Source organism: Ochotona princeps, chromosome 4 (assembly GCF_030435755.1).
Source record: "Ochotona princeps isolate mOchPri1 chromosome 4, mOchPri1.hap1, whole genome shotgun sequence".
Lineage (NCBI taxonomy): Eukaryota > Metazoa > Chordata > Mammalia > Lagomorpha > Ochotonidae > Ochotona > Ochotona princeps.
Genome location: NC_080835.1, coordinates 95,813,308 through 95,839,275, shown reverse-complemented (window position 1 = coordinate 95,839,275; position 25,968 = coordinate 95,813,308). Strand labels below are relative to the sequence as shown.

At 40.1% G+C, this 25,968-nt stretch overlaps 1 protein-coding gene across 1 annotated transcript; it reads left to right on the top strand.

Moving 5' to 3' along the window:
* The first annotated feature begins 3,363 nt into the window (after window positions 1-3,363).
* LOC131480108 (olfactory receptor 8B3-like) lies at window positions 3,364-6,353 on the top strand. The gene is made up of 2 exons (XM_058662557.1): window positions 3,364-3,371; window positions 5,417-6,353. Exons 1-2 carry the CDS (start codon window positions 3,364-3,366, stop codon window positions 6,351-6,353), a joined length of 945 nt encoding a protein of 314 aa, XP_058518540.1.
* The last annotated feature ends 19,615 nt before the right edge of the window (window positions 6,354-25,968 follow it).

The window sequence follows — 25,968 nt, the reverse complement described above, 5'->3', positions numbered from 1 at the left end:
GTATTGTATTCCAATCACAATCCCAAGCACATTGTTAGAAGAACTAGGAACAAAATCCAAAAGTTTATATGGAAATTCAAAAGCTCCTAAGTAACCATAGCACCCAGAAACATCAAAAACAAAGCCAGAGGCATGACAATATCAGACTTCAAACACTCCAGGGGTAGCTGTAATGAAAATAGCCTTGTACTGGCATAAAAATATACTTGAACAGAAAAAAAATCCCCCAAAACTAACCCATATAGCTATAACCAGTCAATCTTTGATAATTCAGTCAAAAATGTTTCCTAGTTTATAGATAGTCTCTTCTACAAATGGTCTTGAGAAAATTAGATTATCCCATGCAGATGTTTGTAATTAGACCCTTACCTTGGGCTCTGCAGAAATCCAAGTTGTAATGAATCAAAAATCTAAACTTAAGACCTGAAATCATCAAATTTGTACAGTAAAGCATAGGGGAAATGCAGTAAGCCATTGCCCTGGATAAAGATTTCTTGGTTAAGACCCTAGTAGCACACGATAAAAGCCTGAAGTGGAGAAATGGGATAACACCAAACTCAGAAGCTTTTGTACAGCAAAGGAAACAGTAAAAAAGTGAAGAGGGCAATCCGTAGAACGGGAGAAATTATTTGCAAACTATGCAATTGATAATATACCATTCAAGAGACTTCACAAATTATTTGCTAAGGAATGGGCAAAGGAAAGGAACAGAAATCTCATCAGATGAAATCAAGATGGAAAATAGACACATAAAAGAATGTCAAGGATCACTCATCATCATGCAAATGCAAATGTGAACTGTAGCATGGTCTCAACTCATTGTCCACTCAAAAATAAATGTTGTTAAGTTTGTGGAGAAAAAGCAATTCTAATGCACCGTTGCTGGGAAGGCAAGTTTATTCAACCATTTTGGGAAACAATATGGGCATTGTTTTGAAAGCTAATCATAGGTCTACAACTGATTCAATTGTCTTACTCCTATAAGTACACCCAAAGGAAATGGACTGAACAAATGAAAGATATGCATGAATTCCCATGTTTATAGTAGCTCAATTCACAATAGTCAGGATATGAAATCAATCTAGATATCCATCAACAGATGATTGGACAAATACAAGTATTTTAACTACATGATGGAATATTACTCAGATATGAAAAAGAATGAAATCCTGAGATTAGAGATAAAATGGATAAAATGGTGATAATTATGCTAGATGAAATAACCCAGATATAGAAAGACAAATGTCACATGCTCTCATATTTATGGAAATTAATGTATAGACAGGGTAGAAAGGTAATGTGAATGTCATATCACTTAGCATTTACTTAACATACTGCTGCACTGAATCCTATTATATAAATAACAATATGCAATTCTTTCCCTATGTTAATAAGAAGTAGAGATGGAGGAATAATTATGACACTTGCTTATATGTTTTTCATAATTTGTATAGTGGTTATGATTGTGTTCAGAAGAAAAAATGATTTAAATTTTTCTAAGTGTTAAGAAAGTTTGAGTGATAAGGTTTTGAAATCCATGTACTTTTTTTCATAACAATTCCTTGAATTGTTGCAGCCTTTAAACCATTTGAAGGTAACTGGTATTCAATATGTTTCACATCATAACAAATATATCTTTAATTCTATTTTCCATGAACTTTTCCAAGCATCCCTGCATATTAAGATGCTGGACTCTATGTTTAATTTATGCTTTCAAAGAGGGAATCTCAACTGAACTTGAACCGTGGTTATGCAACAAGGTGGAGTAATCCACCATGGGAGGAGGGTGCAGGAGGGGTGGGGAGAATCCCAGTACCTATGAAACTGTATCACATAATACAATGTAATAATCAATGAATAAAAAAAAAACAATTGTCAGCAGATTTTCTGATATTTTTTTGATTGACTTATTTGAAAATCAGAGAGGGGTGGGGAGGGAGAAACACAGAGAGAGAAATACACACAGAGAAAGGGATCTTTCCTCCATTGGTTCACTGCTCAGACAGCTCTAACACCCAGGGCTGGGCCAGGGGCAAGGAGTGTCCTCTGAGTTGTCAGTGTTGATGTCAGGGTCTCAGACACTAGAGTCTTGTGTTGCTTTTCTAATATCCTCATCAAGGAGATGTATTAAAAATTGAGTAGCTCAGACATCTGAATTCATGCTGCTCTATTGTGTTGACACGGCAATAGGTAGCTTAACCTATTGCCATTACAGTGTTGGCCCCAGTCAACCAGTTTTGCGAAGTGCTGGGACCATTTGCAATCATACCTGCAGCATGTAATAGTTGCAGTCAATCACCTCATCCTCATCTGTATTTTAAAAGCAACATCCTTTTACAGGATTATTTATTATTGATTGATAGAGTGCCAGGAAGAGAGGAAGGCGGAAAGGGAGAGAGGACAGATCTTCCATCTGCAGGTTCACTCCCCTGATGACTACAATGGCTAGGACAGGCTCAGGTTGCAGTCAGGAGCCCAGACTTGGGCTGGACTTCCGAGATGGGTAGCAGGGCGCAGATACTTGGGCCACCTTTCCCAGGTATATTAGAAGAAGATGAATCACAAGTGCAGCAGCTGAGACAAGCCAACACTTCCACATGGACTACTAATATCCCAAGCAACGGCTTAAACTGTTGTGCCACAAAGCAGGCCTCTTTTTCTTTGGTTTTATAAATGTCTTCATGTGAAATCTCATTATTATTTTCAAGTGCATTACCCTGATGGTCAGCATCTTTCCATGTATTTATGATCATGTGCATATTTTATTTGTGAAGTTTCTGCTGGGTAGTAATACATCCTTATCCTTAGGGGATGATTGGAAGATTGTAATGGATCTTGAAACAGCACCAAATACAGTGTACAGCTTTTTTTTTCCTGGTAGAGTTATATGTCACTGGAAGTATAGGATAAGTTCTGAGAGCTAACAACCTAATTTCCTCTTTCTCACTTTGTACGTACCCTACTATTTTTTTGTTTGAGTACACTGGCCAGTATCTTTAGAATAATGTAAAGTAAGAGTGGCAAAAGAGAACTCTCTTGAGTTGTTCATGATCTTAAGAAAGCGTTAAGTCTGTAGCCATTAAGTAAAATGTTTTTTGTATGCTTTTCATAAAGTTGAGAGAATATGCCTCTTTTTCTAGTGTGATGATAGCTTCTAATCATGAATGGTTTATTTTGCCAAGACTTTTTTTCATGTATTGGTAATATCATATAATTTTTCATTGTATGTTGATGTCATAGATTCCATTATTTGAGATTTCAGCATTGATCCAACCTTCTGTTTGCTTCTGTTTACAGTTCTTCTATCTATCTATTTAACTATCAATCATCTATCTATAGCCATATACATGTATATGTATAAATATGCAAATGTATATATTTGGATTTGATGTGCAAATATTTATCAAGAACCCTTGTATTTATATGCTTATGAGAGATGTTCATCTGCAACCTTCCTTTCTTGTTGTAAGAAGTGTTCATTGTGGTCCCTGTGATATTGCACAGACCTGGTAGCATTCTCTTAAATATTTAATAAAATTCACTCATGAAAAAAATTCTTTTAAGGAGTTCCCAATAGATAGTGGGATGCATTTAGCAAAAGGAGTATAGCAATAAACAGAGCAAACCAATCTTGAGTCTTTCAAAACAAAAAACAATTTGGTGAGAGAATAGAATCTCAAGAATAAAATATCTGGTGAAGGCAATGATAGAGGAACCAATGTCATGAGATTTTAAATAATGGTAGCTGCTTTTTGTTGACCATCTTCCATGTGCCAGGCAGTGTCACATCTCACACAGGAGATGCTGTTATTACCATCCCTGTTTTTAAAATTGTTACCCTAAAGCACAGCAAGTTTAAGTAACTTTCCAGGTTAATTGTTACAAGCTTCTATCAGCACACACAGAATTTTCCAGTAGATATTTAGAAGCAAAAAAATGTTATAGCAAAGAAAGGAATTTGAAAAACTGAGATGTCTCATGAGAATTAAAAAAAGAAACAGGAAATTACAGTTACTAAAACTTTTAAGTAAAGACCATGGAGGTAGAATTTGTGGAAAATTTCCATTTATGATGAGGGAAAAAAAGGGAATAAGCCAATGTAATACATTTCCCCTCAGATATGAAGATAATGGAGAGATGGGAATTTACTTTTGGCTCTTGGGGTTGCACAAACCCTAGGGTGAAGGGAAAACTTTAGTAAAACCATGAGTCTCTAAGGATACAACACACAGATTACGATGCAGTGTGTAAATATAATCTGATTTCTCTTTTACATCTCAATTTTATTCTATAAAAGCGATGTAACACACCTCTATACTGTTTATATCCACAGTCAACCTACATGAAATTTTCTTCGTCTTTTCAATTGGCAAATGTAAGAATGAAAAAGACGTTTTCCAGTGTTGTATGATATGACAAAAGGTTTTAACAGTAAATTATGTTTTACAATTCATAAAGATCGTCACAGCACTTTCAAAATTCTGCCTGAACTGAATGCCTTTAATACTAAAGGAACAAAAACCTCAGAATCTGGAATTGTCCTTTGAGGACCTGGGTGACCAGAAACAAGGATAAGGGCGCATAGTGGTGTTTGGGATTAACAAGGGTGAGTTTCTAAATTCCACACATTTGAATGCTCTGCTTTTTTGTTTGAAACCCTAGGGTTTAAGATATTTCTCCTTTCTTTTTCATTTTGTGTATTCCTGAGATTTGAGTAAAACAGACAGAGGAGCTGTTTAAGGGAAGTAGAGAATGTTCAGGGTATTGGGGGCCCAATTTAAAGACTGTCAGTTAGGTCCCTCTCCATGACCTTGGCATCCTCTATTCTGGATATAGGTCTTTTAATTCTGTAACCTGGATAAGTAACAACGTGTCCTAGATTACTTAACTCTTTCAAAATTCCATATATATATGGAATATATATATATATATAATATGTGGAATATATATTAATTAGAAACAACATACATGCCACCTAAAAGAGTCTAATCTACATTAGAGTTTAGCACTATGTTTGTTGCTAAAAAAAATTTCCTCCAATTTTGCTGGTGAAGGTGGTAGTGGTGGGAATCTCAAATGAGTGAATATTGGAAGGAAATAGAAAATTGATTCAGGCTCACTGCTCTTCATCACTTAGATTTCCCAGTGCTCACAACAGCACGTAACACCACTAGTCTGAACACCGATGGCTAAACTAGTGGTGCACTTTGTTATGCTTGGATCTGATGACTTAGAAAGTAGTAGAAAGTATTCCTTAGGATCAGGAAAGTGAGAGTGGCAATTTTGTGGCTTCAGAATGGCTAGTCTGTGGCATTCTAGCATAGATGTCCCAGCTATGGAAAAAAGATATTGTAGAAAGAGCTGGATTATTGTCTAATACAATCGTTGTATCCTTTGCTCACAGATTCCCTTAGAGAAGAATGGCACTTGGAAATAGCTCTTTGGTGACTGAGTTCATTCTAATGGGATTAACAGACCGGCCAGATCTCCAGCTTCCCCTGTTCTTCCTATTTCTTGTCATTTACATAATCACTGTGTTGGGAAATTTGAGCCTGATAACTTTAATTGGATTAAATTCACACCTCCACACCCCTATGTATTTTTTCCTTTTTAACTTGTCTTTCATAGACCTCTGTTATTCTTCCGTGTTTACACCCAAGATGCTGTTAAACTTTACATCAGAAAAGAATATCATATCCTACATGGGGTGCATGACCCAGTTATACTTCTACTCTTTTTTTGTAATTTCTGAATGCTATTTACTGATGTCAATGGCTTATGATCGCTATGTGGCCATCTGTAATCCACTTTTGTACAATGTAGTCATGTCACCAAGAGTGTGTTCCAACCTTGTGCTTGGCCCATATTTCATGGCCTTTTGCGGTGCCATGGCCCACACTGGCTGCATGCTGAGACTGAACTTCTGTGATGCAAACACCATCAACCACTATTTCTGTGACCTCCTCCCAGTGATGCAGCTCTCCTGCACCAGCACGTATGTCAATGAAGTGGAGGTTTTCATTGTGGTGGGCATCAACATCATTGTGCCTAGTGTCACCATCTTTATATCTTACGGTTTCATTCTGTCCAGCATCCTTCAAATCAACTCCACTGAGGGCCGGTCCAAAGCTTTCAGCACCTGCAGTTCACATGTAATCGCGGTTTCTCTTTTCTTTGGATCAGGTGCGTTTATGTATCTTAAGCCATCTTCTGCAGGGACCATGGATGAGGGTAAAATCTCCTCTGTGTTTTACAGCAATGTGGTTCCGATGATGAATCCCTTAATCTACAGTCTGAGGAACAAAGACGTTCAGCTTGCACTGAGAAAAACCCTGAGCAGAAGAATAATTTGATAAAAAATAGTGTGGATTAAGAGTCTCTATTTTATTAAAAGTCTATAAGAAATTATCTTCACGTTGTTGCTTGTGATGATTTTTAATTGCATATATTCAATTAGTATTAAAATTTACTTTTTATCTTGATCATTTGTACAATTTCTCCTATTCATCATTTTGTTCCTGCTTAGTAATAAGGTTTAAGATGATTTTATCTTTGCCTTTCCCACTATTGTTATGTATTTTTTTTTCATCTTGGAAAAATGAATAGTTCTGCAAATAATCAAATGAAGACTACTAGGATGAAAGTGGACCAATTGTAGTGTGTAGGATTCTTTGTTTCCAGTTGTTACCTGTTTCTACGCTTTTTTTTTTAAAGATTTATTTATTTTATTACAAAGTCAGAAATACAGAGAAGAGGAGAGACAGAGAGGAAGATCTTCCGTCCGATCATTCACTCCCCAAGTGAGCCGCAACGGCCGGTGCATGCCGATCCGAAGCCGGGAACCTGGAACCTCTTTCGGGTCTCCCACACAGGTGCAGGTCCCAATGCATTGGGCCATCCTCGACTGCTTTCCCAGGCCACAAGCAGGGAGCTGGATGGGAAGTGGAGCTGCCGGGATTAGAACCGGAGCCCATATGGGATCCCGGGGTGTTCAAAGCAAGGACTTTAGCCGCTAGGCCACGCTGCCGGGCCCTCTATGCTTTTTTTTTTTTTAACAACTTTGACCTGACATCAAAATATCTTTTTCAGATATTAGTGTTTCACGGTTGTATAAGTTTCCAGAAAACTAGTGAATGAATCTAGGTTTACAGTATGGATTATGCATACATTTGTCAAAATACAACAACTTCTTTTGGTAAAAAAAAAAAAAACAACCAAATTATGTTTATCTTTGTAAATCCAAAGTAGCCCATGTGGGTGGGTCACTAATGGATACTTATAACTTGGTAGGACACCAGCCAAGTCGACCATTTGCTTAAAGTCAAACAATCTTTTAATGCAAGAGTCTAGAGTGAATGTTCTCTTAATTTCAAGGCTTCTATTCTTTCTGATACACTTCCTGTTTCCTCCATTTATTATTTTGACTGATCCAGATATATAAAAGTCATTTCTATTTTTAAAAGTGACTGTGATTCGTGTCAGATGATATACACGTTTCTTTAGTGGCAATTACTTTATTTGTTTCATGTATGGCATTTGATGGTTCTCTTTGTTGTGGAAGAGGATTTCTGGTGAGCTAGAATTAGTTGGGAAAGATGCTGGAATCAAGTAGGCAAATGAATTTTGCACACAATTCAAAGAAAAGCAAAAAGATTAAAAAGTCTTAAAATGTCTTCAGGTGCCTTATAAGTAAAATAGAAGTATGGAAGAAGAGATATTCTGCAGTCTGGGTTCAGCCTATGATCCGTAAAAGACACACCCAAAACATGAAGAGCTCACTATGTAGGGTCTGCTTATAAACTATGTTTCATCTGAATTTGTTTGAATTACATGGAAAATTATCTTAAAACTTTAATGCACAGTTTTCTACTAAAACGGAGTGGTCTAGAGAGTGAATTAAATTGGATCACTGCTCTCTTGTTTCACAGACTTTAAAATACAAATTAAATCCAGACACTAGTACAGGCTAATCCTCTGCCTGCAATGCTGTCATCCCATAAACCTCTTCTCAGTCTCCCTTGTGGGTGCAGGGTTCCAAGACTTTGAGCCATCTTCAACTCCTCTCCCAGGCCACAAGCAGAGAACTGGATGGGAAGTGGGCCGCCAAGATTAGATCCCGGGGTGTGCAAAGTGAGGACTTTAGCCTCTAGGCTACCGTGGCAGGACCATTTATGGGCATTTTTAACTGATGTTATTTGTTTCAGTTCCTTGAAACGATATGTCTGTATTTTGTGTACTCTGTGATTTTTCATCTGTGCTTTATAGTTTCATTGTGAAGATGTTTCATGTATTTGGTTCAATTTATTCTTTTTTATTATTATGTATATATTTTAATTAATTATTTAGCATTATGCGATAGTTTCATAGGCTCTGGGAATCCCCCCCCTCCCCTCCCCCCTGGTGGATTCCTCCACCTTGATGCAGTATTACAGTTCAAATTCAATCAAGATTCTTTCTTTGCAAACATATACCAAGCATAGAGTCCAGCTACTTATTGTCCAGATGGGTTGAACAGTTTCTTGGGGAGACCATTTCTGGTCCGAAGTTAGAGCTGGTAGAATATCATCACAGTCGATTAAGAGTTCCAATATAACATCAACAGCAATTTGTAACATTATGGAATTGACATGGTTTTGAGTAACCAGTATGTTAAAAAAAAAAAACAAAAAACAAACAAACAAAAAAACAGAAACAAAAACAAAACAAAAACAAAAACAAAACAAAACAAAACAAAAAAAAACAAGTCCTAACCACAACCTACGATTAGCTCATTGACATTTCACTTTTAGTTTGTACACAGGACCGGCTGCTATATACCTTAAAATGGCTATAAGGTACCATTCAGCTGTCTCGTGTCTATTTCATTTTAGTATTTAGCCATTTGTTGTGTTGAAGTATAATTTTACTGATCTTGGCAGATTTTAGGATAATCTAGACTGGCTTGTAGCTCTAACAAGATATTTGTCGACATTCAAGGTGCAGAACATTTTTTTTGGGGGGTGTGCAGGAAAATCCTCAACACCATGGTGAGGAGTAACTAATCTTTGTGTCCCACCCAGCGAGGCATGAGCCAATCCATGCCAGCTCTTTCCTGTCAGATTTCAAGCTCTACTTTCTGTTGTTTGTCTATTTATTTTAGGGTTTTTGTTTTTTTTTTAGTTTGTATGATTGTTTGCTGTGAGGGGTTTTCAAAGCGATCCCGATGGTCATTGCGAGGGAGGGCGGGGGTCCAGAGGTGGAGCCAGGCTCGGACCAGAGAAAGCTCTCCTCCCTGGTCCCGAAGGACATTTATTGTTCTTCTGTTTCTGCAGACCGCTCATGGCTTCTGTTTGTCTTTCTGATGACGTTGGTTTCTGCACAGTAGTGCTTGGACTTCTTCCATCCCTGTGGAAGCTCCGGTTGGGGGTGGGTGACCTCAGAGTACTCGGCCTCTGAGGGCATCCAATTCCCTGTGTCCTCCTTGGCAGTTGGGATATAGTTCTCGTTGCTCGTATTAATAGTTTGTGGTGAAGGTTCAATTTATTCTTAACCATTTCATGTTTCATTGTGTTATTGCAGTTACTGTGTTATTATGATAAGCATTGATTTCATGATTTAATATTGTAAGATCACTGCTGATATATAAAAAGCACCCATTTATTGTACACTACTTTTGCGTTCTGCAACTTTACTGAATTGGTTTAAATTTATAACAGTTTATATGAGATATGTTTATGTTTTTGAATATGCAAATGAGGTGTGTTGATGTGATTTTTTTATGCTAATTGGTTTACAGTTATGCAATATCTCTGTATCCTTAAGATAAAATCTTAAAGTCTGAGGAAGTATATCGATCTATTTTATTTTCTCTTTTTTTTTCACTTGTGGATTGTGCTTCCTATATAAGAAATCATTGCTTAAGCCGGGTGTATTATGATTTACTCTAATATTTTCTTCTAGGAACATCATTAAATTATTCTTACATTTATCACTTACTTTGAGGTATTTTTATGTTGTGAAATAAGCGTTAAAATCATTAACTGATTGTCTATATGCAGCTGTTCCAGTACTCTGTTTCAAAGGCTGTATCTCTCCATCATATTGTGTTGACATATCATCTGAACATAGAGTTATGATAAATATTATTCACTATGCAAGTATACATGTATAAGTTGACAATAAATTACAATATATTTTACTAAATGTATTGCCAATAAATTGACATTACCACAATAATTTACTGTATTACTCATATTTATTTATTTGAAAAATCTTATGAAAAAATGGAATTAAAAGACAAGTTCATTTAGGTGCAAATATCTTATTTTCTTTGAACTTCTTAAATTTACTTTCCATGCAATTCATAAATATATGAAACACAGTTAATTTGTCTCTGTACTGTTGCCTTTAAGTTTCTTTCAAATAGATGTTACAAAAGTCATTTATTACACAAGTATCACTTTTTGAAGTTTTTGATGTTTGTGAAAAACTGATTTGAAGAAGGATATGTTTTCCATGAATGTTTGAAAGTCCTTCATAGTTTCCAATCTGAAGTTTCTTTGTTATTTCTCACTTCTCATTGTGTTACATACTGTTTTAAAACTGCTAGATTCACTAGGCTAGTTATGATAGACAATTCATATTGTGTCTTGTAAGCAAACATCCAATGCAAAGTAAACACTTACAATTATACACATCAGATTAAGCATTCTCCTAGAAAAAATTGCAACAGCTTATGACTTTGGAAACCAGACATCAAACTCTTCAGGGGCCTTTTTATGCCAAGTTACTCTCCACATGTTGAACAAAATCTTTGAGACAAAAAAAGACTCGAAGTCACAATATATTCAAAGGTTATTATTTGGGGCTAGCACTGTGACACAGTTGATAAAGCCATTTACACATGTGACCTCGACATGCTCTCTGAGTGCCAGTTCAAGACCCAGCTGTGCTGTTTTGGTGAAGCTCCCCACTTATACCACTTGGATTCCTGACACTGGTGTAGGAGAGCAAAATGGGATGCTTGGCTCCCGGCTCAGCCTGGCTAGATAAGGCTCTTGTGGTGCTTTGCGGGGTGTTAAAGTCCATGAAAGATTTCTCTCTCTCCCCTCCTCCATTGCTTTCACACAAATACACGCCAAAAATATCTTAGGAGAATTAACCTGGTATAACCTGGCTGTGTTTCCCACTTAGCTTCCAAGTAACGACTGAGAAGAAGAAAGAGGACCTGATAATCTTCAATTTAGTGAGCAAGAAGGGAAGGAAGGAAGGAAAAAAGAAAGAATAAAAGGCGGAAGAAAGAAGAAAAGGCGGAAGAAAGAAGAAAGCAAAAAGTAGCAGTCATGCTAGAATTAGTACGTATCATAAACCTCTACATCACTTACACTAGAGATGCAAATTAGTAGAATTTGCAGTTTAGAGAAGAGCAGAGAAAGGAAAAGAAAGGCAGGAAGTATTAATGAATTTTGATTGTGGATGCAACAGACACGATGGGAACATTAACTGAGAAACTCTCATTTTTCATGGTTCCATAGCCCCAGTTGTGACCCATGATGGTGGGAAAGCAAAGTATGTTGAGCAAAGACCAAAACTTTGAGTTTTGATTGGCTTTTGGGCTAATTACAGGTATAGTTAAATCCAGCTGTAAGTGTGTAGTGTAAGTGTTCTGAACATCTTTAAGTCAGACTCAGCTAAGCTGTGCTGTTCAGCAGGTTAGATGTTTCAAAAGCAGTTTTTTCCTATTTAAATTTTATTGAATTTTGACTTTTTATTCATTTATTTTAAATATGGAGGTGGGAAAAAGAGACAGCAGAGGGAGAGGGAAAAGAAGAGAAAGAGGGGGCACACTCTCAGCTACTGTTTCACTCGCCAGATGCTTGCACAGCCTGACCTAGTTGTGATTAAAGATGGGATCTGGAAACTCAGTTCAGGATTTCCACACGGACAGAAGAGACCCAATAACTTGAGCAGGCATTGCTGGCTCTCAACCCTGTATGAGCAGGAACGTGAAATGAGGAGCTAGATGTTGAACCTGGACACTGTGATGGTCAATTTAACTGCAGGGTAAAAGCTTGCCCTGCTTTTTTTTCTTTTTAATTGACATGCAATAATTGAATATACTTATTGGGTAAATGCGATAATTCAATAGCCGTGAAAAGATCAAGTCAAAATGAACATGCAGCTCTTTAATATTGATTTGTGTGTGAAACCTTCCAAATCTCTTGTTCTACAGTGCTTAATAAAAGTGAAAGATCATTGTAAACTATATTCACCATATCAAGCAATTGAATATGACATTCCTGTCAAATAACTGTGTGTTGGTAGCTATTAGCCAACTTTCCTCAATCATACCTTTATGCTACCCTTCCTTATCTTTAATAGTTATCAGTCTACTCTAAGAGGTTTTTTTCTCCAAGATTTTTATCTTTTCTTTTAATTTTTATTGAAAGGACATATCTACAGAGAGAAACAAAGATCTTCCATCTGTTAGTTCACTACTCAAACAGCTGCAGTGGCCAGAGCTGAGCCAATCTGAAGCCCAGAGTCAAGAACTTCTGCCAGGTCTCCCGCATGGGTGCAGGGTCCCAAGGCCTTGGGCCACCCTCTATCTACTGCTTTCCCAGGCCACAAGCAGGGAGCTGGGTGGGAAGTGGAGTAGCTGGGACAAGTATTGGTACTCATATTTAATACTGGTGCTTGTAGGTGGAGGATCAGCAAATTGAGCTGTCATACTGACTCCTCAGAGTTCATCTTTTTTTAACATCTAAATGTTAGTAACAAATAGTATTTTCCAAACTGTCTGTGTAGTATTTCATTTTGCCTAGAAACCTCTTGCTTGATTCATACTACTAAATATTTTACTTGAAATATTTTCAACTCCAATGAATTCATGAAGCCAAAAATCCATGGTTGGTTCAGAAATAGTGTAAATAGCAGGCAGTTGCATATTTAATGTATGTAGATAGTATTCTAACCATTTTTTGTGTGTTTTCATTAAATAGTCACAAACGTGTGAGGAAAGAGACACTGTTGTTACTCTTTTTTTTAAAAATTTTATATTTGATGATGTTTTTACAGTTGATTAAGGTGAAAAGGGTTGAGGACCATGGGAAAGTGGATGAGACCACTATTTCCACACCTTCTTTATCTGCTATATCAGGAGGAAGAGGTGAGACAAGGAGAGAGGCAACATGCAGCCTCCCAACTGCCCCAATACTCACGGATGGGGAATAGTTACCCAGTGTCATCACAGAGTGCCGGATGTAGGGCATATTCTGAGGGTTCTGTTTAAGTGGTTCCAATAATTCTGATATGTTGTTGATCTTGCAGATCCAAGGATGAGGAAATCCTTCCAAGGTCCATGTCTTACAGATTCCATTTGCCAAGAAATTTACTTACAAGCTTGTCTGGGGTGGTTGACCAATTTGTTCTTTTCTCCTTTCTTTGCTATGATGCCAGATCTCCTCTGTGGCCTCCAGTGGATCTCTTAATCCTCCATGTGCGTCTAGGTATGCTGTCCACTGTAGTGTCTTCAGTAACTGAGGTGACCCCATTCCTACACACGTACTCCATTGTCAGATCACAGGTACTGCCACTCTCCCCATGGTTAGGATTTTGGATCCAGTGGTTTGGTTGGCAGGGATCTTCAAAGAAACCTTGTCTGAGGTGATCCCAGATCTGACTCCTGTGTACACCTGCCAGTATGGGGTCCAGCCCATTCTGTAGCATCAGCCTACACACACACTGATAGTTGTAATTGCTAGCACAGATCTCTCTCCAGCCCCATCTTTTACACAAACCAAAGGGTGCTGCAGAACTGTCCAACCCAACCCACCATATATTTGGCAAGAGCTGAATGAGATGTGGGACAGACCAGACTAGTCCATTGCATATGTTGGAAGGCACAGAAACCAGCCTTCCAGCATGTGCAATGGACTAGTCTGGTCTGTCCCACATCTCATTCAGCACTTGTACCTGTCATTGGACATTGAAGCCTAACTCAACTCAACTGACTCCACCTTTCAGTCCTCCCTCATGCTAGTAGGTGCCATTGCCTGTCCAGTCAGGCCCAGTCCTGGTTTTCATGCTCATCAGTGGGAGCTGCAGCCCATCAGATAAGTGCCCACAGTTTTCCTGCTGGACCCAACTCCTACCCAGATCTTGCATTCTCCAGGTGGCTCTGTAGTTTAGCTTGACAGAACTTGCTCCCATTCCTAGCCCTTGCCAGCAGATGCTGTGTCAAAGTCTGACCAGTCTGCCCTTACTCTGACACTGTATATAGAGTTGGTGAGCCCAGCCTGGGTCTCCCACTAACCCAGTTCACATGCAGGTGAACAGGTGCTATAGGTGCCCAGCCTGGTCTGTCCGCAGTCCCAGGTCCCACACTCACCAGCAGGAGCAATGGCCAATTGGGGGAGTACTCCCTACTTCCCGACCAGGCTTGCACAGTCCCCTCTCTGGATCATGCATGTGTTGGTGGGTTTTGAGGCCCAGTCAGGCATGGCCCATCCCACCTCAACATATGGCAGTGGGTGCTGTAGCCTGACCCAGCCTTGTCTGCCCCCAGTTCAGCTCACCTTGGTGGGAGCTACCACCCAACCTGGCGCAGCCAGTCCCCAGTCCCCTCCCTAATGTGAGCTGACTGATGTTGTGGCCTGACCCAGCCCATTCTGCACCCTGTCTTGGTAATCAGATCTGCCGGTGAGTGTTGTTCTCTCTAACGTCCTCCAAATAAACTCTGCTGAAGGCAGGTCCAAAGCCTTCAGCACCTGCAGTTCTCACATAATTGCTGTTTCTTTTTTCTTTGGATCAGATGCATTTATGTATCTCAGTCCTTCCTCTCCTGGGTCAATGAACAAGGGAAAAATCTCCTCTATTTTTTATACTACTGTGGTTCCCATGCTGAATCTCTTAATCTACAGTTTGGAGAACAAAGATGTTAAAATTGCTTTGAGAAAAACTCTGAGTAGGACAAAGTTTTAATTAAAAATGAATTTTTTGATATGTAGTTATAATACAGACAGACTACATGAGTTTAAACTTTTAGTGATCAATATTTTTCTCATTTAATTTTGACTATGAGAAACATCTCCATTTTCTAAATCTTGTCCAATTTTTTCATAGTCTAGGTTTCATTTTACCCCTCTTACCATTTACATAATTTTCCCTATCACCATTTGCCTTTTTAAGAATTTCATTTAAAAAAGTGTGTATTTTGGGCCCGGCGCGATAGCATAGCAGTTAAAGTCCTCGCCTTGAACGCTCCGGGATACTATATGGGTACCAGTTCTAATCCCGGCAGCTCCACTTCCCATCCAGCTCCCTGCTTGTGGCCTGGGAAAGCAGTTGAGGATGGCCCAAAGCTTTGGAACACTGCACCTGCATAGAGACCTGGAAGAGCTTCTGGCTCCTGGTTTAGGATCAGTGCAGCACTGGTGATTGCGCTCACTTGGGGAGTGAACCATCGGACGGAAGATCTTCCTCCCTGTCTCTCCTCCTCTCTGTATATCCGCATTTCCAATCAGTTTTGTTATGAAATTTATGTATTTTCAAAAATTATGGACAGTCTACAAATGGCCAACTGACAGGTGTGGGAAAGGGTCAACGTGTGGACTGAACAAGGCTCACAGAATTGTTTGGTCTCACCTTGCAAAGACAAGTTCAAGTGACACTCAAATTCAGTAGATTAGAACCAGCACATTTCAAGTTGATAATATTTTATTGCCCATGGATGATGTTGCAAGTATCCAAATGGCCCTTGGCAGAGAACAGGTTGTCCATACCGCTAGTAAAGGAATACTGGATGGACATTATTCCACTTTTCAGGAAAATTCTCAAATACTGCTTGTAATGTTAAATGCAACAATATTTTTCTGTTTTGTCTCTCTATTCTGTTCTGAGCAAGGATATATCTTTCAAGTGTCTGGGATTCACAAAACAGATCTTTTCATGTGGACTCTGAAGTGCTATCATTTTGCTATTATAACCCTGCAGTGAACTTCTTTGATCAGAGATGTTATATTTACCTTTGCACAATGAAAGTAGCATATACTAGTTTATCAATATTTATTTATTATATTGTCAAGCTATTGAAGCTCAAAGATCTTAGCAATTTATTTCAGGTCATCTAGCTTAAAGAAAACTATCAACACACCTATAAAAAATAACTTTAAATGTTTATATTTCAGGTCTACTTCCCCCCTCCCCCTCCCCAAGAATACTCTGCTTCATTTTTTTGACTGTATTTCACTTTGCGTTTGCTGTGAGGGAACACTGCTGTTTTTGATCTTGGCTATGCACTTCTGTAAAGTAACACATGAATTTATCTAAGGGCTTTGCTTACTATTACTTTCTTTGGAAAAGCAAATTTTGTTGTAAGATGTGAGAACTTTTAGGCTATAATACTCAGGGCATGAGTAGCTTAGCAAAGAAGCTGAATATAAATTTAAAAGATTAAGATTTTAAATACTTAGAGAATCATATAATGTAAGGCTTATGCATGAACTCAAAATAAACTGATGAGAGACTCACATGTGACCAATTATCAGCCAACCTAATCATCACTTAAATGAATGTCACATAGCATTCTGTTCTGAAGAACACTTTACTTATCCTCTAGTATTCTGAAAAGCTTGAGCAGTGATTACAAGAGAACCTGTGTGATGAAATCATCTACATAGTAATAATATTTTGGCAATTTGCAATGGCTTATTTGTAAAGAATTGGGAAGTGAAGAGACAGTAATATTTGGAGATAAAATTGTGACTTGAAATTTAATCCCCAAATTGCAAAGATTTAGAAATGAGAATGGTGAGATCTTTCCCTTCCTGGAAGCTCCTGAAAATGCAAAAATCACAAGGATTCAGTAAACATGAGAAGTAGTTACTATTTAAAATAGCAAAGAAGGCTATTTAACTAAATGGTTAAACTCAGAGCTTGAGAATTTTTAAATAAATGAAATCACATTTTTGTTGATTTTCAAATTCTATTCCAACATGAGTTTTATAGCACTAAAACCTCCTATTGTAGATAGGGAGCAATACTAATTTTAAAAGTACATTTAGTGAGGAAAGAAAATTTTAGTAATGCATTTTAAGTGTAGGATTTTAGAATAGTAACTCTTACAACACAGGAAAATACTACTACTCCGAAAAATTTTAATGCAATATATTTTGACAACTTAAATATTTTCTAGATATGCATTATTTTATCATTTTTCTAGGTTCCATCTAATGTGTATGAATTGAAAAATTCAGAAAAATGCTGCATTTTAGCTCTTTTGCTTATTTAAAAATTTCATCATTGACAGATCCCTGATCTATGGTTGAAATGACCTCTCAGTTTCACAGGATGGCTCTAAGATCAGCAAGTTTGGTTTTTCACTCAAGAAACTCTTTTTTTTTTTTTTAAGATTTTATTATTATTGGAAAGCCGGATACACAGAGAGGAGGAGAGACAGAGGAAGATCTTCCATCCGATGGTTCACTCCCCAAGTGAGCCGCAACGGCCGGTGCGCGCCGATCCGAAGCCGGGAACCTGGAACCTCTTCCAGGTCTCCCAAGCGGGTGCAGGGTCCCAAAGCTTTGGGCCGTCCTCGACTGCTTTCCCAGGCCACAAGCAGGGAGCTGGATGGGAAGTGGAGCTGCTGGGATTAGAACCGGCGTCCATATGGGATCCCGGGGCTTTCAAGGCGAGGACTTTAGCCGTTAGGCCACGCTGCCGGGCCCCACTCAACAAACTCTTTATAAAATACAGTTAAACTTAATATTTCTTTTCCTGCTATCTCTTTTGATGTAAGCATTTTGTGTATTAAATAAAATCCCACTTAAATAAGGAAGCTGTGTGTGTCACTGATTCCTACAGAGTTACATGTTACCAACGTGTCTCATTTTTTTTGAAGTGACCCATAGAATTAACCAGATCACTAATATTTCATTGGAAGAGGTTGAAAATACAAACAGCGATTATTAAATTTTCAGAAAATATAAACCTCCTTTGAACTTACTCTCGCCTTTTAGAAAATTTAGAGAATGCAAGCAAATTTATAAAGGTGAAGGTGGCAATGTTCAAACATGATAGCTACTGAACAATTTCAGCTCTGTGTATCTATCTGATTTCTATTACAAAGCATGCAACCAATCCACGCTGGTTTTCTTATCATTCATTTCTTTTAAAGTGAATAGAAAGAGAAGCAGTTCTACTTTCTTAAAACACCAGGCTTATTTAAAAGGTATATTTTTGTCTTCTTACCGTTTCATATCTGAACACCACTACAACTATGTCTCTTATTATAACATATCGCTCATTTTAACACCAAGCAAGCAGTGGAATTCAATACTTAAAAACTGAACAGGTTTGACCTCTGGACCTGGGTGGATGGAACTTCCAGTAGCCAGGCAGCTGCTGGGAGTACCCAGGCCAGGTTGGACTCAATGCTTGGGCCTTAGCCACAGCCACCACTGCCACATGGTGAGCGAGTTTGGGCTTTGGGCTGCCAGCGCACCAATTGTCACTAGGCTCCTCCTGCTGGCCCTCTGGCAGTGAGCTCTGGGGTGTTGGGGGTATGGAATTGCTGCCTAGCAATGGCGATGAATGAAACTACTGTGTGTTGGTGAGAAATCAATCCTGAGGGACTCAGTAAGTAAGTGGGGAATTGAGACCTGGTGGTTTGAAGAGAGGCTGGATGATCTATAAAGATCAGACTGATACACCAGCCTACAAGTGAGTAGTATGTAGGGCTTGTTATCACCAAACAATGCTGACCACCACATGCCAGTCCATGTAAAAGCTGGGGCTGGGGACTTATCTAGCAGGGCTAGGTCCTAGTACCTGAAAGAATGTCGAAACAAGGGAAGGCCCACATTAGGCATGGCCATGACACTAACCAGCACATGAGAGAACCAGGCCCAGGGGTAGATTCTGTGAAGGATATGTGGGCCCAGTCGTGTGGAAATACGAGTCCAGCTGACTAGCTCAAGAGTTATGGTGGTGATGGGCTGAGCTATGAAACCTACCATCACCACAGGTACAGGGACCAATAAAAGACTGGGCAGGTCCAGGTTACAGCACCCACATGTCCACACTAAAACAGAGTGTGGAGTGGGCCTGGCTGCAACGTTCACAAGCTCATACAAAGCTGATATGGAAGGCTAATATGGAAGATTTTGCCGGGTACTGGTCTAATACCTGATGGCATCTATGAGATGTGGGTCTGGGAGCAGGCCAAGTGGGGAACTCACCTAGTTCATAACTCCCTTTGATGATCACATGGTCCAGGCCTGGGGATCAGGCAAGTTGGGCAAAGTAGCTCCAATGCCTGGTTAATGTGTGGGTTGGCTTCAGAAGGGAATGGACCGAGCAGGGTTGAGCAACCTCAGCTCTCCAGCAAGAACAGAAATCAGGCTGGAGCACAGGTCATCCCGAGCTAGGCTCTTATACCTACTTGATTGCATGAGCCAGGGATGTGAGTAGACTCTGGAGGGCCAGGTTCCATCACCTGCCAGCGAGAATTGGGACCAATGCTCTAGAGGACCAAGGTAGGTGTAGGACAAGTTAGGCTAGGTTTCTGACTCCACTGAGCCATGCGTGAGCTCTGTCTGGATGTGAGCCAGGCTTGGCTGGGGTGAAGCAACCAAAAATAAGAACTGAAACGGGTTGAAGGTCAGTCAGGTAAGGCCACTGTTCCTGCTAGGGCAGGAGCTGAACTAAGTGGGTTTGGCCCATGGACCCAGTGATGTGTGTGAAATCTGGTATTTGGAGAGGTTTTGATGGAGGAGCTTGGGAAAATCCTTTGTAGGGACACAATTCTGCATGTGAGTGCGAGAAACATGATTGGAAGCAGCCCAGACCAGGCTGAACCAGTTCATATCACCCGCTGGCAAATCTGAGCACCAGAATAGAGTGTGGGTTGGGCCAGGCTCAGTCATAACACATACCAGTACACATTACAGCTGGGACTGGGCATCAGCTGGGCTAAGCTAGGCTGTAATCCCACCAGCATGAGCTGGAATTGGAGGTGGGCCAGGCCGGGGCAGGCTACAGCACCCACTGGCAAATGCTGAGGTGAGGTAGGCCATGCCAACGTCGGCCACAGCACCCAACCAGCACACAGGAGAACCATGAGGGAGGGGGCAAAGCTGGTAGGGGGAATGTGGAGGGCTCCTCTGCTGGACCACCGCTCCCACTGGAGAGCATGAGTCAGGATGGGGGCAGAGCAGATCAGGCAGGGCTACAACACCTGTTTGCCTCATGTGAGATAGTTCAGTGAAAAGCCAGGAGGGGCTGACTGTTCCTACTATTTTAAGCATAAATCAGAGTGGGTGAGGGTTGGTGGGCTTTGCCGCAGCATCAGCTGGCAGATGCTGGCTCTGGGAGCTAATTTTGTCAAGTCAAACTGCAGAAACACCTGAAGAGTGTATGATCCGGGAATAGAAGTGGGCCCAATAGGGAAATAGTGGGCACCTCCCTCTTGGGTTACTGCTCCCAGTGGAGAGCATGAGAACCAGGACTGGGGAAAGCATGGGTAGACAGAACGGCATCTGCCAGCATGTGAGTGGGCTGGAGAGTGGGGCTACTTGGGTTGTAGGCTTCAAGGCCCACTAATATGTATGAGAGCTGAATGGGATGTGGGACAGACTGGACTAAATTGCTGTACATATTGGCAAGCATGGGAGCCAGGTAGGGGGCAGGTCTGGTGGGGGTTAGTGTAGATCACTCAGACTAGGCTGCAGCTCCCACTGGTTTGCGTGAGGGCCAAGTATGTGGTGGGCAGGATTGGACTGGATTCCTATACCCATTGGTTCATGTAGAAGTCAGGGCTGGAAATAGAACTGACCCAGTAATTGAAACCCCAGAATAGGCATAAGCTGATTGGGGTGACGAACTGTGCTGGACCCTGTACTGGCATGCACACACAGGAATCAGATCTGGGGTCACTTCATATGAAGTTTCTTTGGGGATCCCTCCAACTGAACTGCTGATCTCACAACTCCAACCATGAGGAGAAGTGCAGATTTCATGGTCTGACCATGGAGTGCAAGTGTCAAACCTGAGCCTCAGAGGCTCAGACAGAGCAGTGGACAGCATATCCAGGTGCACATGGAGAATATGGCATCTCTTAAGATTCCTGCTTCCTCACTTCAGATCCAGCTCCTTGCTCATGGCCTGGGAAAGCAGCAGGGAATGACTCAGGTCCCTGAGCCCTTTCACTTGTGGAAGCCTGGAAGAAGCTCCTGGTTTCTGACTTCAGATCAGCTCAGCTCCAACCACTGTAGACATTTGGGGAATGAGCCAGCTGATAGAAATCTCTCTGTCTCTCTCTTTCTCTGAAACTTTTCTGGCTCTTTCCTTTTCTTTGTAGCTCTACTTTTCAAAAACGTAATATAAATCTTTAACAAAAGAAGTAAAAATTGTAATAGAAATGCAACACATGAAATGACATTTTTGTAACATCCCTGGAGATGTTATACTTGTAAATTTTTAGGTAAATAAATTAAGAAACCACTAGGAAGCAAAATGGTGGAATAGGGTAAGAACACACTTAGAGAATCCTTAGCCAGGGTGAAGCAGAGCTCACAATCCCAGGAAACAGGAAAGACCACGTAAACAACAGATGGACATCTGGAATAAACAGAGCCAGCAGAGCAGTATTGTAGTGACAGATACCCCAGCAGCAGCTGGAGCTCTGCCAGTGTTCAGGCAGGAATGGGGAGTTCACTGGGAGCTCAGAAGGTGAACCCAGGCAAAGAACTGGCCACCCTGCTGATTTGCTTGATTCAACCATGAACACTTAGCAGAGTGGCAGAGCCCACGCAGGCAGGTACAGGAACAGAGTGGCTTTCATAGCTCAGTGAAATCCAGTGCAACATAGTGCCATTTTGTGTACTGAGGAAAAGGTTGTGGGATGAAGCATGCACTAAGCTAGGAATTCATTTCCGGCTTGACACATTGCACCTGGTGACATAAGCATCCTACAGATTCTACCCAAGATAGGTCCAGGTGGCCCCCATACCTAGAGACCAGCAGGCTCAGACCCCACTAGTACCACAAAGGGCACAATTTTGTGTACTGAGGAAAAGATTGTGAGGCTGAAGCAACAAGAGCAAGCAGTACAGGCACTGAGTCAGGTAAGAACTAACTTCCTGCTCAACACTGTAAACTGGTCTCACAAGGAAAATAATACTGACTTGGCATGTTATGGGTTCCTCCCAAAATAGGTCCCAGTGGCCTTCAGATCTAATGGGCAGCAGGCTGCAGCAAGGCCAGCACCACTGACAATCCAGTGATTTAGAACAGCTGACATTTCCGTAATTCTGGGCACTATTCAAACCAAGAGTGGGAGAAAGACTGTTTAGGCAAAGGTGCAGCCACAGCGTAGGAGCAAAGGGGTGGAAAGTGGAGAGCCAGGAGCTAGGGATATGGAGACTGTGCTGGAAGCCTATCACAAGAACCCTGAAGAGAAATCTGCGAGCCAGAATTGTAATGACCAAGAGCAAAAGGAGATACAAAGGCTCAATGAATATTACTGAGGCCTCCCCTGCAAAGCAGCAAAAGCCTTTGTCAACCTCAAAGTTAACTGAGAAAATGGGGGAAACAGAATTTTAAACAACTTGTAAAACTTAACAACAACAAGAAGCACACACAGAGGTTCAAGGAATTTGAGGAATATGTCACACAGGAAATAGCAACACTGAAACAAAATCAAGCTGAATTATTAAAATAAAGAGCATAATAGTCAAATTAAAAATTCAGTGGAAAGCCTTAATAATACAATGAGCAAGCCAGAAAGAAGAGTCTCAGAATTGGAATACATTTCTTTCAGCAATGAGGGGAAAATAAAAAAGCTGGAAGTGGAACAGAGTCAAGTTAAGAAAAGTATTCAGGAATTAAGGGACATTTTTCAAAGGCCAAATAGAAGAGTTATGGTAGTTTCAGAAGGCACAGAAAAAGAATCTGAGTTTAAAAATGTGTTCAATGAAATAGTAGAGGAAAACCTGCCTGTTTTGGAAAAAGAATTGAGAAAAAAAAATATATGAGGGGCACAAAACTCCCAACCGGGCTGCCACAATATGTGATCATCAAGGTCTCTTCAGTTGAACACAAGAGAAAGATCTTGCAATATGCACATGAAAAAGCAAATAACATTAGAGGAGCCCCAGTCAGACTCACTGCTGACCTACATTGTCAGCATACACTTAAATAGCAGAATGATGAATTTATGACCGTGAAGGACTAAGCTATTGTAATAATATGGGGAAAATTGGTGTGTGTGTTGGGGGGGACACTTGGGGATGTGAGAGAGAGGAAATTTCAGAGCCTATGGAATTGTATATATAAAATAAATAAATAAAGATTTTCTTTCTTAAAAAAAGAAATTAAGAAACCGACAGGATATATCCAAAGGAATAATTCCATTAATGATGTAGAAAGAAAGCAGAAAATTAGCAATCTATTTCCCTACTGAGTTGAAGATGGTTGAGAGAATTTAGTTTGGGTTCTACTGGGAGAGCAGTACCTTCCCTAGGGTAAAGCAAACATTTGTGTGGTGTATTGAATCCCTAAGGCTCATAGACTGGTGTGTAAATACAGTCAATTTATTTTCCTTTTCTACCTAGAATCTATTCCCTGGGAAGAGGATGAGCAATCATTCACCCTGCTAATAACCAAGTGCATTATATAAATCAATTCATAGTAAATAGCCTAGAGCCTCATAAGCTGGAAAACACAATAACAACACAGGTTGTTTCTTTTTTTCTGATGTGAGTGGCAAAAATTATAATCATTAATTGATACAGCAGTTTTCAGGGAGTGTAAAAAATTACTCTATGTTGCATTCTCCTAGAATCAAGACAAAAAAAAAACCAAAACCTCAGAGCCTGAGATTGACCATGCCAGGACCCCAAAGGGCATAAAATTAAGGAATATTTGGAGTTTCCTTGTCTGTGGTGAGTGAGTCTTGAATTTTTTTATATAAAGTCATCATTTTTATTTGATAGTTTAGTGGAGATATCACTGCCATAATTATATCTATATCTGTATATCCAGAACCTGAATTGATATATTTTTATGTGTTGGGGAAATTCATATTTTGATATGTATATATATTTATATTCTAAAAGAACCACAGAGTTCAAGTTAATTAGAATACCCATCACCACTTAGTGGCATTTTTGTGTATATTTGTCTGTGCATCAATGAGAAAATTAATGTCCCCCTCTATCTTCTTAGGAAATATTTAATATAGTAATATGCAGTGCTATACATTAGCTACCCAGAAATTATTCAAGTTTTATAACTGAACTTGTTTTCTTTGACCTGCCTATGTGATTTTCCCTCTCATTGACTTCAGGCAACAAACATCCTACTACCTGCATATACGAATTTGACTAAATTAAGTCCTGCATTTAGGCAAGATTGTGCACGATTTCTCTTTCAGTCTCTTGCATATTAACTTCATATGATGTTCTCATGTTTCTAAATGAAACACAGGGACTTAAGAAGTACATACCTTGAAACCCTTGGCTTCGTGATTATGTTAGAAAATTCTCTTTGAAAGGAGAATAGAGAATATGCAGAAGCAATAGTAGTCACAATACCTTAATAACTAAATTTCCTTTCCAGCATAAGAACTCTCATTCTTCCAAATTCATAACTCCTAATCTCTCATAAGAACCTTTTTAGATTTTATATTGTTTTAAATAATAAACTATTTTGGGTGGCCATCCTACTAGAGTCTAATTTGCATTAGTGGTAGCATCAGATTGTTAATGCGTTTGCTTCTGATTTCATGGATGAGGAAGAATCTGAAAGAAATGACAAAATGATGAGAGGAGGACCACGTTGTCGTGGTCTGCTCTTCTTCAAGTGTATCCTTGGGCTCTTTTTGGGGGGGAGACCGTTGTTTCCACTTTATTATTATTAATTATTATTATTATTATCTAAATCTGGGGTAAGGGGAGAGATAATGGAGAAGCCCACCCAGCCTCCCATCCATCCCAGGTCCCAAACATGGGGCATGCTCCAAGGGCACTGCTCAAGTGGTCTTGATAGTCCAACAGTTCTGAATTGCTGCCAATCTCGCCATTGCAAACATGATGAAATCTCTCCAGAATCCACTGGCTGACACAGTCTCTTAGAGTCTCCATTTGTCAACACATGGCTGGGGTAGATGATCGATTTGTTCAGTCTTCCATCCTCTGTTGCGGTACCAGGTATCCTCTGCAGGATCCAATAGACTTCCATATCCTCCATATGCACTTGGATTTGCTGTCTACTGTTCCATCTGAGCCTCTGAAGAGGCTCAGGTTTGACACTTGCACTCCATGGTGAGACAGTAGAACCTGCACTTCTCTTCATAGTTGGGGTTCTGCAATTAGCAGTTCAGTTGGAGGGATCCTTAAAGGAACTTCATCTGAAGTGATCCCAGACCGGTTTCCTGTGTGTGCATGCCAGTACAGGGTCCAGCACAGTCCATCGCTCAAATCAGCTTATGCATATGCTGGGGTTGCAATTGCTGGGTCACTTCTGTTTCCAGTCCTATCTTCCACATGAACCAATGGGTGTCGAAGTCCAGCCTGGTTCTGCCCGCCACACATTCAAACCAGTGGGAGCCGCAGCTTAGTTGGGGCAACCTACACTAACCCCCACCAGACCCACCCCCTGCCCTGGTTCCTATGCTTGCCAATATGTACAGCGGATCACTCCAGTCTGTCCTTGGGCTCTTTCAATAGTCATTTTGTATATGATAACCATGATTTCCTCTCACAAAGGATGATAGGTTAGTGTTTCAGTTTACTTTAACTGTTAAGACTCCAGTAAGGGGTAGGTCAGTCACTCAGAAGTAAGAAAGTGGTAAAACGAAATCCTGTCAGCTCCTGTTAGAGCAGTCTCAGGCATTCACATTAACCTTATATTTCAACGTGAGAAAATGTTGAAGGAGTGGGGTTCTAATACAGTTTTGCTTCTTGTGCCCACAGATTGTCCTAGAGAGCA